At 39.5% G+C, this 19,237-nt stretch overlaps 1 protein-coding gene across 2 annotated transcripts in view; it reads right to left on the reverse strand.

Annotated features, from left to right (window-relative positions):
* Positions 1-170: 170 nt before the first annotated feature.
* Positions 171-19,237, reverse strand: part of HIF1A (hypoxia inducible factor 1 subunit alpha) — a 34,990-nt gene continuing 15,923 nt past the window's right edge. Inside the window, exons 3-15 of one of the 2 annotated variants that reach the window (XM_059850519.1) lie at positions 18,710-18,855; positions 18,531-18,615; positions 15,191-15,303; positions 13,965-14,167; positions 12,235-12,341; positions 11,901-12,048; positions 10,791-11,011; positions 10,326-10,606; positions 9,681-9,803; positions 9,093-9,496; positions 8,167-8,275; positions 5,394-5,520; positions 171-5,234 (exon numbers count right to left, since the gene is read on the reverse strand). In XM_059850519.1, coding sequence (XP_059706502.1) covers positions 5,083-5,234; positions 5,394-5,520; positions 8,167-8,275; positions 9,093-9,496; positions 9,681-9,803; positions 10,326-10,606; positions 10,791-11,011; positions 11,901-12,048; positions 12,235-12,341; positions 13,965-14,167; positions 15,191-15,303; positions 18,531-18,615; positions 18,710-18,855 — 2,219 coding nt within the window. In that variant the 3' untranslated portion in view covers positions 171-5,082. Of the gene's footprint in view, positions 5,235-5,393; positions 5,521-8,166; positions 8,501-9,092; positions 9,497-9,680; positions 9,804-10,325; positions 10,607-10,790; positions 11,012-11,900; positions 12,049-12,234; positions 12,342-13,964; positions 14,168-15,190; positions 15,304-18,530; positions 18,616-18,709; positions 18,856-19,237 lie in introns of those variants that run through there. The other variant, XM_059850520.1, reaches the window with a different exon arrangement.

Consider the following 19,237-nt stretch of genomic DNA (forward strand, 5'->3'; position numbering starts at 1 on the left):
GGGGACTGTGACCATGTCTGCTTGATGCCCAAGTTTCTGACAGCAGGTAGTAAAGTCTCAAACCTGCAAAGAGTTTGTTACTCTGCACAGTGGTTTAGTTCACTTTAAAGTCACCTCCACCCTTTACAATGGGGAAAAGGGACAGACCGAAAGATCACAGATGTCACAAATTAGAAACAAACCCTCTCTTTTATTGAATTTTATACGGTACACAATCAAAAAGAAATACAGTCACAAGTACGTCAAAATGTTTCAAGAGAAATATCAATTGCAATACGTTGTACTTGGTTCCAAAAAAGAATTCCATTAAAATATACCACTTCTTCATGAGAGAATACTGCTATTATTCACAAAAATCTACTGTATTGTATAAATCCAGCAGCAAACTCTTTAACTTTTTGGTAACTTGCTCAAGGTAAACAGGGAAGCAGAAGGAAAATGATAATTCAATTCTAGAATTTGGATCAAAAATCACAGTCCTCCAGAACGGAGCTTTTCAGGGAGTTACATCATAATGGTATTTTTACTGAAAGCTGGATACCCAACTCGTGTGGAATTCCTATGAAACGGACTTCCTACAAAGTCCTTGTGGCCTGTGAGGTGTTTATGTTTATGCTGGACAGTTACAGTTTGAGCAACGTGCCTAAGTGCAGTGACATTGGAGTGAGATGTGTAGCAGTGGGAAGGGGACAGATGGCTGACCTGGGGCCTGGCCAGCCCAGCTGACAGGGGCAGGACGCTCCCAGATCCCACCACGCTGTCAGGAAAGGTTCACTCAGCAGTGAACAGGGGAGAACACTTGCCAACAGATACTGCCTTTAGCTGCCAGTGCTTAGCTGTTTAATAAACAGCTCTTTAAGTAATGAAACATTACTATTAAATATGCAGTAGTTTAACCTGTAATCATCAGAATTACCTGACCCAACAGTTGTACTTCATTGGAAGCAGAGCTGATCATTTCATCCAAACTAAGCTTTGAAGTCCTTAAAACCCTCATCAGTGTTATGTGTAAATGGTTCTTTTGGGCCCTAATCTGTGATTCTTTAATTCAGTAATTACTTCGGGAGAGTTTAATGTGTGAACAGATACTATTAAGCTTTGTTTCTCAGCTAAGTTGTTTCCATTTCACCCAAAGGTTTTCAAAGGTCACCAAAGTCCAAACCAGTCTCACTAGGTGGGAGGAAGGTATGTTAGCAAGAGGTGCTTTGGACTTCAGGCTACCTTCATTTACTCATATCTTACACCCAAGATAAGTTACTGCACACCCTATTTAAGTGATTTCTGGGGAGTTACAGCTGTAGTTAATTTTAACTACTTTCAGGTAAAGGAAGGAATTATGTAATCATAAATACTATTTTTAAAAATTCCTTTACCCTTTAACAAAATCATTGCTGTTGATGATTAAAACATCAGTAAAATCTGTATGTAAGAACAGTAATTGTACTGTGCCCTGAAGAAGGCCTGGCTTGACTACTGCTGTAGTCAGGAAAACCTGGAAGGTAACTCTGTTATTCTCCTCAGTTTACCATTTTCACATAATTAGCATGTTCTATATACAGGAGAAAATACTGTATTTACCCAGAGTTTCTTCTTTACAACAAAGAATAAATCACAGAATGATTGGGGTGGGAAGGGACCTTAAAACCCACCTAGTTCCAACCTCCTGCCATGGACAGGGACACCTTTCACTATCCCAGGTTGCTCCAAGCCCCATCCAACCTGGCCTTGGACACTTCCAGGGCTGGGTTCTCCACAGCTGCTCTGGGAAACCTGTGCCAGTGTCTCACCACCCTCATGATCATTAATTTCTAATAGGGTGTCTCCACATTTTTAAAAAGCAGCAAGTTGGCAAAGAAAAAATGCAAGAAGAACACTAAGAAAACACTTAGAAAGCTATTTATTCTAGAAGCTTGTACTCCAAATTAGCTCTAGAATCAGACTGTGTGTTCCTGGAGTCTAAAGAGACCAAAACCAAAAACTTTAGCGGGGTGGGGGGTGGGGGGTGGTAACATTAGTAAAACAGATATTTTTTAAAAAAGCAACTGAAAGGTGAACTTGCAAACTGGCATCTACATTTAGCAAAGCTCTTACAAGGCCAGAGCAATTACTGCTCCTTTTTTGTGCCTTGTTCAGTGTCTTTAGGAGGCTTGGGGGGATTTTGTTAGGTTATTTTACCCCTACAGTAAACCAGTACAGCTACAGCAGTTCACCACAGTAATCAAAATATTATTATTATACAAACTAAATGTTATTATGCATAGTAAAAAAAGTTAGAATCGAGATTTTTAGATGAAACATGGCTCAGTTAAATCCACAGCTGCTGTAACTAAGCTCAGAGATGATTGAGGACAGGGTGGATGGGGCTCTGAGCAACCTGATCTCACGGAATGCCCATGACAGGGGTGTGGGAACAAGATAATCTTTAAAGTCCCTTCCAACCCAAGCCATTCTCTGACTCCAGCAGGCTCATGACCATAAATCATATGGGGCACTTCAGTCTTCCTTCTCTTTTTAACACAGATTTTATTTTGAAAATTTTCTGCCCTCTTAGTGCATTGAAGAGGACCTGACAGATCCAAAGAGGTCAGGCTCCTCCAGAACACAGCCAAGAGAGCAGCAGAACACCTCTGACCCGTCTCTTGGAAGTGCAAAGGGATAACCCCCCCAGGCCAGCTCAAAGTTTGGTGGGGCAGTTCAAAAGTAGAACCCAGCTGCAGTTTTCAACTGCCTGCAAGACTCTCACAGAAGCACCACATCAGTCCATGCAGAGCTATAGCAGGAGGGATGCCCTAAACAGCAGGGGCTTAACCCAACTTCACTATTTAAACCTCCTAACTGCTGACAGAGAAAGAAATGCCATAGAAAGAATGCCAGCCAAGACACAGCAGGCAGGGAGGAGCTCTGCTGCTTTTAGCCATTAAAAATGCATTAAAAATGTTCACTAGTGAAAACATTCTCTGCATGAAGCTGCAGCTGACTGCCCCTACCTTCTCCTCTCTGTGCAGCTTCTACTCAAAACTTTATCAAGTGTGCAACTATCTTCTGCTGCCAGTGCCTTATTATTTTTTGTTAATAGTGTCCTTTTAGTTTCATAGAGTTGTGGCAGCTTGGAAAGGGCTCCTTTCAGTGAAACAGTAATTTTAGAGGACAGGTTACGCTTACGTACTATGACTTTGATTTCAAAGCAGTGCAATGAAAACAAAAAGTTTACAACATAAAACCAAAGTAACTGCTGTGACACTCCACGACTGATTACTTATTTTGAGATAAGTTTCGTAAAAATAGTTTGGAGAATGCACAGAATATCTTGACCATATTTACACAACATGGGGTTACCGGTAGCATTGTGTTTTATGACAGCAAAATGAGGAAAGTCACTGGGTCAACAGCACTAAAATGTGGAACAAGTTTCATCAAGTACCAGCTTAATTTTTTAATCATGGACTTTTGTGATAGAAATCCATCTCAGACCAATCACTCCTGTGAATTTTACCTTTTCCTGCTTTCCTGTGTTACCTTGATAAAGCTTCCAGAGACAAGCCTTTAAGCTGTTCATAAGGATGAATTCTTTCTGCTCTAAAGCAAAACAAAGATGCTGCCTCCTCGCTGCCAGGTTTGCTCACTGCTGTGATTACAGGTTGAGAAGTGTAATGTCTTTGGCGAGTGGTAGTACAACACTGTCTGGGAGACTTCAGGACTGAACAGGCTCAAAGAATTAACGCAGAGATGTTACAATCAAAATAAGGAAGCAGTAGTTTCCAATCAACTCTAAGTTAAAAAGGGAACACGGATGAACAATAACCACTAACAAAAATATAAATTATCTCATTTCTCTCAGATAACACACTCCCCAAGGGGGCCTGGTCCACATATAGTTTATTGATGTAAGAAAACAATACAGTTAGTGTTAGATCCAACCACAAAGAGCAAAAAGAATGAGTGAATGGAGGTTTTGTACAGTACATATAGGAAAATAAGATGTTTGTGACAACTATATATTTCTAAATAAAAAGGCTTCTAAATATATTCAAGTTATTGAAATCTACATGAAAACATATGGATGTTAATAGCAACAAGGTGCATAAAACCAAAACATCAAAATATTGAGCAACTCGATGTACTAGATAAAAGTTTGCTAACAATGCAAGATGTTTTACAATCTGCTTGAAATATCACCTATACCACACAGGGTAAGCTGAACATTTAGATTTAAGATCATACACAATATTAGCATTAACTTCAACAACTACAGGCAGGGATTTTTTTTTTAAGCTGGCAAAGTGACTACTTTAAGAACATCAAACTTTCTCTAAATTGAGAATGTATCCAAAGAAAATGCTGCTAGCCCTTTCCAGATAAAGCCTTTCCTTTGACTAACCACACCCATTGAAGTCAAAAGCATAAGACAGCATTTGAGAACAATTTATATTACAACATGACTAAAATAATGACATAATCCAGGTTTAAACATGTTTTCATAGGCAAACAAAAGATTCTTCTTAAAAACTAGTTTTTATAAATGCAGAATATATTGCATGAGGAACTGCTGGTATTTTTTAAGAAAATATATTGTGCGATTGTGGCTACAATGCACCGCTGCAAAGCATTGTTGTTTCTTATAAAAACTATTAACATAAAAAACTTACTTGAACATAAAGAGTAAGAGAGCACAAGTCTTCCAACTACCTATGAAAAGCAGGATGGAAGTATTGCCAGTTTTTCCTGTGTTGACATTTTACTAATGATAAGTTTTGGTGACCAACTCCCCAGCCAAAAAATAAATATTTTTTTTTAAATCAGGTGCATATTTCAAAGCTGCTATTGCAAGTGTGTTTTAAATGTAATGGACTTAAAAGTGTATGTACCAAAGAATTATAAAAATGCACTAGAGTTGGAGTTATTGTTACATAAAGAACATATTAAAAAGACTGTCAAAATAAGTAGAAAGGGGATCAAAACTGAACTAACTGAATTAGTGCAGTACTGTAGCCAGGCTTCTAAAATCAGATATAGAAAATATAAATAGACTGCTTTAGGTGATGATTCACCAGTGTCCAAAAAAGGAGCAAGTTTTGTGAAAGCTCAGTTAACCTGATCCAGAGCTCTGAGCAGTTCTTCCCCCTGTAGCAGGTTTCTGTTGCCCTGTATGGGAGCGTTTACTTCGCAGTCGTAACTCGTGAGTTGGGGGAGTCCACTCTCATCCATCGACTGCCCTAGAAGTTTACTTGCTATGTCTAAAGAGGGAGGGGAAGGAGAAAAAGTGCACTTTATTCACCATGCTTAACCTCTCCTAGAGCTGTTCACAAGGAGCTATGTTTGGATAGTTTTGTAGTCTCTGCTCTCTTTCACACAGCCCCCTCCACCCCCTCTGCCTAGGAAAGGAAGATACCAACCAGTTGATAGTAGAATGATTGTCTTTTGCTCCACTCCACTGTGACCATTTGTTTTGCATCCCTTTACACGTTTCCAAGCAAGTGATGCATTTCCTCCACGGTCACCTGTCTGCTGGAATAAAGACCCCTAGAAAGAAATAAAATTAATCTTCTTTAGTGAATATTGTAGCTTTATAACCCTCCACGTCCCTCTTCCAAATGAACAGTTCCTGTCACTAAGTACTAATATGGTATTGTTACAATTTAAAGTGGATTTTGTTCAGAATTTGGGGAGAAATATATTTCCAAGTACACTAACTTGAAAATTATTTAACAGAAAACTGAATCAGGTTTCAAGACCTGACTTCTCTTAGAGAAAACAATTACAAAATCCTGGTTATCATCAGCTACCAGGCTCAAGATTAGCATGTACATGTACACAAACACACCCATTTAATTACTGCTGCTCTGGGGTGAGTAAGCATCAGGTTTTCACTGCAGTCTCTAATGGCTTTCTGTACTGGAATTAATAGTGTAGGCATGAGAGTCAGGAGCCTCAGTAGGTTGATTCTATCTACACATTTAGGATGTAAATTCTGCTTGCACTCCAGTTATTGCCACCAAGCCACCCGACCCAAGCCTTGTGGAAAATGCAGTCCTACACCAGTCTAGTGCAGATATGGCTCCTTCGCATATTGTTTTGACAGCAGAACAGAAGATATGGAGATTAGGAAGCTGTAAGGGCTCATATAATTGGGATAAGGAAGAAGAAGCTGCCACTGAAACAGATGGGATAGAAGGAAAAAGCACCATCTTAGTATCAAGTCTGCTGGCAAAAGTACTTGAATCTGCAAAGTTTGGTCTTGTTAGTGATACTGACTGCTGCAAAAAGAGGAGAAGGTATTTCACAACACTGCCATTATCCTCAAAATAGTGAGCAGCATATGTTTTCAGGTTATAAAACACCTGGGTAAGTCAAGGGAGCAGCTGTACAGTAGAAGTTACAGTTAACTCAGAGCTGCAGTTCATAGTGAGATTAGTCATCTACACTGCTGCTGCTGCTTAATTTTTACCAAGAATGAATTCCAGCCCTACATGTAAGAAAGATATGGCTTGTAACTGTTCCAGTGTGATGATTTATATCATTATTTTATAACCTCACTATAACACAATATTTTACAATCTTACTATATCTTGTCCTTGTCTAATTCTTCTGTTTTCTAAGAAGCTAAAAGTAGTATTTTACATTGGTCTTCACTTACTTTCACTCTTTGCAAAATACATGCCACTTCCCTGGAGCTAAAAAATTGTGGCATGTGTTTGTACAACCTTAGAAAAACATGTATTCTAAGTCTGGATTTAACATCATTTTTCTTCTGCTTGTGTGAAAGGCCTGTATATTCTCCCAGAAATCCATTGTGGAGAGAGAAGCCAAACAACAAAAGCACTTCTTAAAATAACTCCACTAAGATCCAGCTTCATGGAAATCCAGCTTCTGACTCTGAGAAGCCATCAAAATATTTGTAACACTTTTGTCAGATACAGACAAAAGAAAAAGTTGAGCAAAAGATGAAGTCTGAACCTGTAAGCACTGAACTGGCAGTAAGCAAAGCCTGAACGCTATTCCAGCAGGGAACACTGAACTGCTTGTGTTCTGTGCATATAATAACATTCCATGCTATTTTGAATATTTTGTCAGCAACACTAAGAGCTGTAGCACCTGTGCATGAGAAAAGGGCAGTGGAAGGCAATAACATTTCTTGCAGAGCTGCGAATTCTTACAGGGTTTCTGGAAGCAGCAGAACAACATGCATGGAAGTGCAAAGCATTTAGCAAATGAAAACAACCACATAGAATTGGCATAGAAAAACTGATTTGTCTTGAGTAAGGAGAGTTCAGAGGAAAAATAATCTTGCACTGTAAGATAGGGTAGATGACTACAACTAGGAGGTGGACCAGTAGAGAAACAAAGAAGCTCAAAGGCTACATTGCAGTAGAGGAATTAAGACTAAGACTTCTTGAAACTTGACAAGTGGGAATTTGCAGAGAAGATGAGAGAGAGAACAGTGTGCAATGGCAAAGCTCGAGGTTTCAAAATACTGAGAACTGACAGTGAGACACAAAGAATTATGGAGACAAGGTACCCTTGCAGAAAATAACAAGCTGGACAACCCCCAATCAAGTGACACAAACCTAGGACTATCTACAAAGTTTTTTTTTAATAGCTAGGATAGATGAGGATAGCTACTCCCAAGTGCCCACACTAATACTAGAGAGAGCATGCATGAAAGGGAGTGGCAGTAATAGACTTTAGCTAGGTTATTATAGGAGCTCTCCTCTCACAGTTCAGATGGTCTTGTTATCTGATTAAGTAAAGGAATCTCAGACCCAATGGAAAAATAAAAGCATAGGAAGAAGCATGAGAACACTAATCTTCAGTGTTGACAAATATGAAAACCGAGTCTGAATTCAAAAGTTAAATAAATACAGCAATTACACATTTAAATTACATTTGTGCATATTCTACTAAAGAAACACACATGTTCACAGAAGAGTATCTTCTACCTAATCAAGAAATGCACATGGGTGTAGAGGGCACTTTTGAAAAGTTGACAGTAAAAGAGAACTAAAAGTGGAGTATCTGCATATACATATTAAATTTCACTGTCAATTATCTCTCATCCCAAGATTCCACTGCTTACCAACAGCTTAACTCAGGAGTCTGCACTGATGCCTCATTTCAGAAATTGCAAGGTTAAAAGTGAATATTTTAAAATGGTAAAACAAAACTCACAATTCCAACTGCCTGAAAAAGTGAACCATCATGTTCCATTTTTCGTTTTCTCTGAGCATTATGCAAAGCTAGCATCTTTGGATTTAGTTCTTCATCCAGTGCAGTAGATCTAAGAAAAATTGATTCAGGCTGTTAAGACGTTTCTACTTTCCTTGAGCCATTCTTCTTTCGTGGACACTTTTATATACAACATCACAGAACTGAATTTATGAACTCCACTACTTTTCGTTCATAAATTGACTTATTTCAACAATCATTTTCTATGAGCATAGCAAATGTTAGCCTTTAATCTTGCTGTGAAGCTCAGAATGAGTTTTAACAAAAAATTTTACATCTGCAGAAAAAAAAAGCATAAAAGTTCAGCAGTTCACTATCAACAGAAAAAAGGGAAGGAAGAGTGAGAAAAAGTCTATTCTGAATATTTCTATGTACAGATAAATCTTTTACATATCACAAATCTCAAGTTTGACTCAATATAGTTTTCTATTGTGATAAATATGTACTACAGGCACCACAGACCATCACAAAACATACTTAGTTTGAAAAGCAGTATCTATTGCTTGTAGATATCTGTATATCTGACATCTGCAGTATCTGCAGCATAGACTGTAGTTGCCTCTTACCTCTAACACAGTGGACAAGGAAAGCACCAGAAACATTGTGTGGGTGTGGCTACCTGAATGCCTGCATTTTTATAAAGGCTGCACATCAGGTACAAGAACAGAAGAGAATTTTTACACGAGGTGCTTAGGTAAAAGCTACTATGAAATTACCTTTAGGGGAGTTTACTATTAAAAAAGGACTCATTTGACATGTCCAAATTTAAATGCCTCTGAAAAACGCTGAGGATGAACACGCAACATCTGGCAGAATTTATACCTAACTCCTCGAGCAGAACCAGAGCTTAAGCTGCACTTTTAAAATACCTTTCATTCAGAGTGACTGTTAGCAAGCTGGGTGCTCCTGGAGAAGGCTTTTCCCCCTGATCCACCGTTCCTTTCCCTGCCCTGATGGGAGAGGCAGTTCGACTCCTGTTCCCCCCGTAGGGCGAGGCGGGGGCGCTGCTGGGCTCGGGGCCCCCGCGCGTGGGCGAGGAAGGGACAACGATCGTCTTCACCTCGTCCCCACGCTCTGCCGGCTTCAGCTTGGCCTCCTCGGGGCTGCCCGCTGCTGCCTGGCCCTGCTGCTGGAACAGGGGCATGCTGCCTGCACTCTGCGAGCTGGAGGAGCTGCTGCTCTCCAGCGGGGACAGCTGATCGAAGGAGCGCAGCTGGAAGTCGTCATCCATCGGGATGTAAGGAGCCAGCATCTCTAAATCTAAATCGGTTTCCTGGAATGGACAAGAGGGGGAACTTAGCAGCGTGGAATAAACCTCAGCTGTGACTTCATCAAGGCTTTTCCTGTTACCAAATCCTTACAAATTTTTTTTTGTTTTACGTTTTAATCAAAATATTACATAAAAAGGGAAGGAGGTTCCTGAAAGTATTCTAAAAAGGCAAAGAACTGTACATTACCTGAGTAGAGAATGGATTTTTTGCTTCTGTATCTATGGCAAAGAGTTTCTCCACTAATTCCAGTTTGAATTCACTGGCCATATCATTATCCACATCAAAGCAGTAGTCGTTGGGACTACTGGGCTGTGAAAACATTTTGAACACAGTTTTAGGTTTCTGTCACTGCATCACTTGGTATTGTTACCTACAGATTCTCTGCAAAATGTTCTAATGTAGAAACTAATCTCAAGCTGTAGCTGCACAAAATTAAAATGGGAAAGGAAAACACTGACATTTATCTGTATACACTCAAATTTACCCCACCAGAGAAGCACTTGCTTAACTGAAACCTGGAAGTAGCTTCTACAGTAATTCACTGCAAATACTCTGCTGTTTAGGGAAGCTGTATCTGAACCAACTGAATGAAAAAGACCAATCCCAAGCTCTCCTTATTTCTGTCAGAGAGTATTGCATACATTTGCAAGACTCACTTTAATGAAAAGATATGACAATTTAACTGTTTTCTCAGATCATGGTGTGAGCTTAAGTCATAAGGTAGAAATAATTTCCAATTCCTGTCCTGGCTGCATCCTTAACCAGATCTGCCCCACAAGCTCCAACAGCACATCCATTTTAATGACAGCATATCCAAATTACGAAACTCACCTCAGGTGAACTTTGGCTGGTACTTGCATCAGAAGGACTGGTTGGTTGCTCTTGCACCTGAGGCATGGTAAAAGAAAGTTCGAGTGGCTCTGTGTTTGGCTCCAGCTTTGATACAACTTCTCTATTGAGTGCAGGATCAGCATTGCTACGAAGTGGCTTTGTAGTTTCAGAGGCAGGTAGTGGGGACATTGCCATATTTATATTCTGCAATTTCTCACTGGATGAGGGGAGCATTACATCGTTATACAAAGGAACTTCATCACATTGTTGTTCATCAGACTCTATAAAAATTAAAAGAAACCATCAACCTAAGTAACAGTACTGTGTGTGTCTATGGACCTCATTAAATTGAAACAGCAGCTGAAATACCACTGGGCAAGTGGTACTGGGAGGTTATTTTATGAAATCTACTATAAAAAGTAACTTTGCTAATTAACATGCTCTCCAATTTAAACACACACCCACCATTACTGCTGAAATCTAGAGAGATAATTGTGTCTCCAGCAGCTGGGGCTAGCACAGTTAAAGCATCTGGTTCCTGTTTAAGTTTTTCAAATAGGCTGTTGGTATCATCCAGGTCATCTTTACTGAATATTTTGGTCATTTTCATGTCAGGAGACTCCACTGGTTTCAGCATACACTCAGTTTGTCCAAGGGAAAAAATTAAGTCCTTCTGAACAATTCCACTGTCAGACAGAGAAGAAGATGACTGTCAAAGAACAGCTAAAAGGAATAAGTTCTGGCCTAATAGTTTTAGTAGGCTGAAACCCACCCACTCTCCCCACCCAAAAACCCCAAACCAAAACAAACAAAAAACACCCCACCACACATATCCCACAAAATTACCAGGATAAGAGCTTTAAGATTTTTTTTTGTAACTCATTCTTTCCGCAAAAGTAACAGACAAAACAAGCACTAGTTGTGGTGCAACCATAACAAAGCAAAAAACATAAACATGCTTTTCTGAAAGCATTGAAAAAGGAAAAGATTTTTAAAAGAGGGAAAAAAATTAGATATTTCCTAAACTACTTTTCTTTGTTTTAAATGAATGTTCAATATCTTGACAGACTTATATTGGGACATTCACTGAAGTTTTGAAAAACTAATTTAGGACTACTAGACATTTGCAGAAGAATAGTCAACCAGTCTGGCCTCAGCTGAAGGTTTCAACAAAAAGAGGAGTTCTAAGGAATAAAAAGATAGATGGGATTGAGAATGACACCACTACTGCTGCTCTGACTCCATGACAAAGTTGTTGGTGGAATTAACTGCTCCAGACTTGGGACAAAGATTAGAGAGTTGTCTAGAATGCAAATGCTCAAGTGCTTCCAATCATACAGGTTTTGTTCCACACTCATTTGTCTGCAGAGATCATCTACTGACATCACTAGACCAAAAAAGCATTTTGTTCTCAAATAAAATTTTTAATCCTAGGACTGGCATTATTCTAAAAAAATTTCACTGGTAGGGAACAGTAGCATCATAACACACTCAGCAGGGAACCAGTGCCATCAGAATCTGACTTGGTCTTCACTAAAAATGATGACAAAGAACACTGAAGTCCACTCAACTTACCTCAACACATAGTTCACACACACTATGCACTGTGGCTGAGAATTCTTAGTGTTGTATATAACAGTTGCTTGAGTTTCAACCCAGACATAGCCTCCTTGTTTGGCCAGCATTCTGTACTGTCCTGTTGTCACCTGCCCTTTTGTGAACACTAAAAGCAGAAAGAACACCAGCTTCAATTACAGGCAGAAAAACCCCAGAAGAGCTGTTTGAGGTCAGTATTCATTGCAGATTCCTATCTGCAACTAAAAGAAAGCCCTTGTTCTTCTGTTGCTTTCCCCCAGGGCTGTCTCTCATCTCCTGTAGTTTGAGGGCTTTAAATTCAGTTTTCACTTACTGTCATGGTGTGTTTTGGTCAGATGATCAGAATCCAGTGCGTGATAGTACTCATAGATTGAGCGACCCAGGAGCTCCTCTGGCTCATACCCCATCAACTCTGTAATTCTTTAAAACAAGGGAAAAAATTCCTGTGTGAGAGCAGACACTGGCCAGCACAAATACCAGAGCATTTGGATGCTTGCACATCTAGAAAAACCTTAAGAATCTCTTCCACACATATCAGCAGCAAATGTGGTTTGCTGGGGCTTTTCATTTTGAAATAAATTGCTATTTTGATGCTTCTTTAAAAGAGAAATTTCAGCAGGCATAGGAATTTACTTCTCATTGAGTACTTATAAATCATGTAGTGGGGATAGGATTAAACAAATCCCCACTTTTTAGACATTTTTGTCTTTTTGCTTTAAGGTAGACCAGCTTAGGCAAACATGAGAATTTAACAAAATAATAAAGATACACTTCAACAGTTTTAATCCTGCAACTAAGAGAAATTAGGAATCAGATTTACTCTTCCCACTAAAGCACTGCCTGCTTTTAAGGCAAGTGGGATTTCTTTAGTCTCTAGAGGGCAGTGCTAACCAGGGAAGTGCTTCTGTTTTGCCCCATTCTAGATGCAGAAAGTGACCAAATAAGTACCTTTCGTGTGTACCATCAGTCCTAGACAGGTTGTTACTGCAGAGCTCAGAAATTAGCATGCATCAACCTCTTTCTGCATCTAACAGCAACAACTAACTAGAAATTCACTTTTGTTATAAAGGAAATGGGTAGTAACAAATGACACCACATTAAAAACAAACAACAAAAAAGAAGCCAACCAAAAAAAACCCCAAAAAACAAAAAACAAACTTGGGCTACTTCCTTCATTTGCATTTATCAAATTTATCAAGCTAAGTTCCCAGAGGATAGGAAAATCAGTCTGATGTCTGACTACACTCCTGATTTGCACCAGAACACAAAATCTCATTTTTTAACAGCAGATGTATTGCATTAAAGTACAGCTGAACATCTGGGGTTTTTTTGACAGAAGAAAGCAGACACCGATCCCCTGAGGAAAGGAGAGGGGGGAAGCAGTAGCAATAAAATACATCTGACAAGCATTACACACACACTCCTTTCAGTCACCAAAATGCCCCATCTTTGACAAACCTAAAATCCTGCTTTTTCAGTGTCTGGAAGAATCCTCTCATTTCAATTTAAATCACTGCTACTATAGTAAAGAGCAATTTGAAGAGGCAGCTAACTGAAGGCAAAGGATTTATTAACCGAATCCTGGAATGGCTTGGGTTGCAAAGCACCTTCAAGACCATCTTGTTCCAAACCCCTGCCATGGGCAGGGACATCTTTCACTAGAGCAGGCTGCTCAGGGCTCCATCCAGCCTGGCCTGGAACACCTTCAGGGATGGAGTAGCCACAGCTCCTTGTCAAGAATTTCTTCCTAATACCTAATCTAAACATGCCCTCTGTTTACAACCACGGTCCTGTCACTGTCTGCCTGTATAAAAAGTCCCTTTCCCTTTTGTTATTCCAAAGTGATAAACCTGCATCCTCCTTAGATCTAAAAATCTGGCTTTTAAAACATCCTGATCAATTAGGAAAAGCCCAAGCATGCCATCAATGATTGCATTGTCAAGATAAATCAAATTATTGAGAAGGCAAACATTATCCAACATGTACCAGCCCTGCAAATCTTTCAAATGAATGATTTTTCACAGTATAAATCATATACATTACCTTTCATCACAATAGGAAAATTTCATATCAAGACTGTGACGACTGAGGAACGTTTTACTGTCCAGGGGGACCTCAATGTTTGATGGGTGAGGAATAGGTTCACAGATCAACACCAGGCAGGTCATGGGAGGCTTTTTGTACCCACAGTGAGTCTGGTTCCCACACGTGTCATACACACGGATGTGGCCAGTGCAGTGCAGCACCTGCAGGGGAGTTGGGTTTAGAAAGAGACAAGCTTTGGTCTGTCAGACAACACAATCCTATTTCCACCAGCACACCCAGAGCCAAGTCCTTCCCCATCCCACCCCTCAAGGGATGGCTGGAGGAGAGCAGTGTCCTCCTCCTCACCCTGCACATGCTGGGGTGGGTTCACAGCCCAGCTCTTTCCTCAGCACTGGCTGAAGCAACAGCAGACATTGCTGCATTTCTGTGAACTCTAGTCACTGATGAGCAGCTGCCTCAGCAAAAGGCATCCACAATTTAAATCTGAAAGTTATGGTAATAGTAGAAACCCCCATTTTAGATATTCTGCAGAGCTGATGACAGAGATCAAACACATTCTTCAAGAGACAGGAACTTTTGCATTTTGTGGGGTTTTCTTTCAACCATTCTGAAGCAGAAATAGTTCACAGACAGCAGCGAAGAAGTTGTTTGATTCAGAATAATCAAATTCAAATCATAAAAGAGAATTGTGAGCCATAATCCACTGGATACAGTAAAAGGTTACTTTGTCCAGAGGAGAAAATGCATTCATTGCAGAAAATTATTGGGCTGGCCTCTTTTTGTTCCAACTGTTACAAAAGGGAGAGCCAGCAGCTTCAAAAGAATGGCATTGAAGTCCTTCAGAGAGACCTCAACTATCACATTTTCAGTGACAAATCAAAAGAAATCAGGGATCAGCACAAGTGATGTCAAGTACTTTTTTCCCAGAGAAGGCTTTATGCAAACATATTTGATAATTATAATTGTTTGTAAGTAAATGACCTCTAATTTAAAATGGAAAATTCATTAAAAGAGTTTTGAAAAACTAATTTTAAAACATTGTTTCAGTTACCTCTGTGATGTAGTCAGCATTAAAATTCAGCATAATGAAGCACAATTATTAAATTATAAAGTACTTAGTGAAATTCAAGCTCGTTACATGAAGCAAAAATGTTGAAATTCAGTGTTAGGACATCTGAAGAGGAAGCTGCCAAGCTATGCAAATATTTCTTTGCATTAGTTACCTTCCATGTAGCAGACTTTATATTCACTGTTCTTCCCCTGCTCGTCAGTGTACACTTCATTCTGAGAAAAAAGCTGCGCTCTGTGTTCTGCTCTTTGCCCTTTTTCACAGGACCTAGCAGAAACAAACAGCAAACCAGTTTTTAAAACACTTGAATCATCTTCCAAAGGTATTAAAAAACCTCCACAAACACCTTATAGAACTCTAAGACTAATGGAAGACCCAAAAAATAAACTAAGATTCATACACCTAATAGCACTTCTAATAATGGTATTTTTTAGAGCAAGTTTTACTATCAAGTAGATTAAAAAAAAACCCTGAAGTTTCATAGAGTTATAGAATGGTTTGTGTTGGAAGTGACCTTAAAGCTCATCCCATTCCTGCCATGGGCAGGGACACCTTCCACTATCCCAGGTTGCTCCAAGCCCCATCCAACCTGGCCTGGAACACTGCCAGGGTTGGGGCAGCCACAGCTCCTCTGGATAACCTGTGCCAGGGCCTCAGCACCCTCAGCAGGAAGAATTCCTTCCCCAAAACCACCTAACCCTGCCCTCTGTCAGTGGGAAGCCATTCCCCTTGTCCTGTCACTCCAGATCCTTGTCCAAAGTCCCTTCCCAGCTCTCTTGGAGCCCTTTTAGTACAGGAAGGGACTCAAAGATCTCCCCAGAGCCATTTTTTTTCCAGAGTGAACAATCCCAGCCCTCTCTCAGTCTGTCCTCACAGGAAAGGCTTTTGATGCAGCCCAGTTTCAATAATTTAAGATCAGGATTGTATTTTTAGCCAACTCCACATTCCCAGATTTCAGGAAAAAGGAGCGGAAAGAAAGAGACCAACTGGAAATTTAATATTTTTTAAAATTGTGGCAGAGGACAAGAAAAACAAATGTAGAATATGAAGCCTTGTTGAGGTGGTTTCCACTGAAATGCATCAGTAATTCACTATGAGGAGGTTCAAACCAAGCACCTTTTGGGCTCATTGCTCTTCAGGACTGCAAGTTTTTCAATTCAAAACTAACAACTCAGCTGTTTATATGCATCCAAGTATTTCCACAGTGATTTACACTCTTGGAGTAAATAGAGACCAAGTTTTTAAACACATTATTAACATTCTTGGGAGGAAAAAAGTTGAGAAACCCTAAAAACACATCAACATTGGCAGCACTCATTTTTTAGTCTCTCTACCAGCAGGCTTCAAGTTAAGTTTTTGCCTGTACAGAGGAAAACCATGCAGAGTCAATTACTAGTTATGCTATTGTGGGCAAAGAAAATGTAACTGATGCTATCAGGAGAGCTGCAAGCAGCTCACAGTGTGTGCAAGGAGGAAATGCAGCACCCAGGAGAAGGAGCAGTGGAAGAGCCAGTTTGCTGAGGCTTGCTGAAGAGCCAGGACCAAATCATGGCAGAGGGGGAAGTTTAGAACACATGAGCTCACTTCTCATACATGTTTATACAATAATTTGCTCTCATCCTTCACAATGAAATTCTTCATGGTGGCTTGCACTGCAGTTACTGGCTTGACAAAATTAATTAGAAAAATGTTAAAGCCCCTATGCTAACTTGTTTATTGCTTCTAGCAGAGGCAAAGACTAATGGGCTCAAGCATATTTTATGCTACTTTAAAATAACCTTGATAATGGAGGAAGTGGGGGAGAAACTAAAGCAGAATTCACAGAAGCAGCAAAAACATATTTAATTCAGCAAGTTGTAAGAGTTAAACCAATCTAGAAATTGACAGCTGAAGATCACACAACATTACTGTTACCAAGTCCTGATGCATGAGGCTCTGCTTTGAGAAGCAGCTGTAAAAGATGGAGCAACTTTCAAGTCTGATTCAGCACCAGACATTATTTTTTAAAATGGCCAGCTTTGAAAGTTTAAAAAGCAGCTTCATAAAATGAGAATGCAGTTCTGTTTCTGCCAATTGCATTTATATTCACTTGGACTTGTACAGTCCCAAAGGGGAATATTTAATACTCAATTCAAGACCAAAATAATTCCACTGATGTAAGAGCTGCAGTAGAAGGCAACCTGGGAATACCAATAAATATAAAAATGTACTATTACTACTGTAATTTAGACTTCTGTCTGCCAACGTCATTTGCAAAACAGCTTTTGTAATAATGGTTTCCAGACATCTGATTCCAGGCTGGCCAATTTAGACATGCTTGAGATGGTTTGCATGAAACTCAGTGATAGGACATTTTTAAGAATAAGCTTTTGCAACAAAAGCAGGTTTATTTACACTGCTTTATGGAAATTGCTCCCCCACCCCCAAGATGTATTACTGTATTCCAAAGGGGAAGGCAGGGGAGAAGTCTAATCTAGCCTTAGAAACATTCTAAGGGCAGACAAATTTACAAAATGGTTACAAAATCAAAGTCAGGCACCTCTTAATGCCATGGCATCTTATCAGGTCCTTTCAATTGAATTTTAACAGGATGACAACATAAGACTTACACAAAATTTACAATGCTACAAGAAAGCAGAGGTCAGGTTTATTCATTTATCACTATCTGAATTTATAGTCCATATAAACATCATTTGATGAAAGAGAAAGTAGAGGTCAGATTTTAGGCTTCTAACTACTAAGCAAAGCAGATTTGTTTGGAGACATGCAGACTGCCAAATCTTTATAGCCTTTATCAAATCTTTAGAAGACATAAAAGCTGTAATTCATGGGCAATTTTTAAATTTCAAAGCACACAGCACATGTAAACACAGTGTTCTGTTCCCTCAGATGGAGAAAAGAAGAGCCAGAAATCTGTGAAAAGATACCAATTTCATGCACCAATTAAAAGGTGCAGAGAAGCATCAACCCCAAAGCCCTTTTTTGGGCTGTTTAAGTATTCCCAGGTCAGTGTCTTGGTGTCCTAAAATTTAAATACAGTACCTTTTCTTTTGTCTTGGTTATACCACCACAGATTTCTGGAAGAAAGCATTTGTTCTCAGCTGTCCTGTAAAGGCAAGGCCAGACCAAGACAAATGCACCAACTGAGCTTCTCCATGTCCCTCTACAGCAATTGCTTAAAATCAACCTACCACTAATTTTATTCCTGTAGGCACCTATTCTTTCAACCCTCAAAAACTCTATTTTAGTAATTAATTTTATAAGACTAGAGAATCCTAAGGAAATCTCATTTCTTCTATAATTAGGATAGAGCCAAAACATTTTGGTGATTCCTGTTGTTGGTGTCTCTCAACAAGGTTTAATTTGAGATTTAAGAAATAAGAACATATTAGCTTTTGAACTCAGCACCATTTTCTGGCAGATATCCAACTGTATTAATGCCAACAGAAACTATCCATAAGTAAATTAAATTGATTTTTTTTCTTTCTTCTCACCATTTCTGTGTGTAAGCATTTCTCTCAGCTCCTCGTGGTCACATGGATGAGTGAAATCAAATACACTGTGCCCCGTCAACTCAAACTGCAAAAATGAAGAGGTACATGGGTGTTTAACTTCACATACACAAAAATGGAACAGCTTTTTGAAACAGTCTTAGGAAATGTCAGTATTTCACCTGAGTGAGTCCCATACACTTGTTCACGTTTTCAGACATGTAAATCATGTCCCCATCTTCAGACAGAACCATGACAAAGCCATCAAGAGCTTTCAAGTAGAAACAGTTCAGTTCCTTCTCCATTTTGGCTTCTGTCTCCAGCTCACCTGCAAGCAGCCACACATTTTTGTTTAAGCAAACACCAGCCATTCTTCACTTACCAGCAGGAATGACTTCTGGCACCAGTCTGCAAGGAGTCAATCTTGCAGGACCATTCAAAACCAGTATAATTCATTTAGATAAATGATCAGTTCATTTCTTCATGCTCTAGTAAAGGTATCAGAAATCACAGAAAATCAGAGTGAGTTAACCCTCTGTGCTGTTATGTATCAACCAATAAACCTTCCACCTTAAGGAAAAGGTCTGTGTGGCAAAAAAATTATCACCCATCTCAAAAAGGCATTCTAAACTTCTCTCAGGGGCTTTCTGGGAGAGTTTTCCATGTCTGGCTACTGAAGTTACTTCTCCACACAGCAGAGGCAGACATGC

This window comes from Haemorhous mexicanus, chromosome 6, assembly GCF_027477595.1.
Source record: "Haemorhous mexicanus isolate bHaeMex1 chromosome 6, bHaeMex1.pri, whole genome shotgun sequence".
In the NCBI taxonomy this organism is placed as follows: Eukaryota; Metazoa; Chordata; class Aves; order Passeriformes; family Fringillidae; genus Haemorhous; species Haemorhous mexicanus.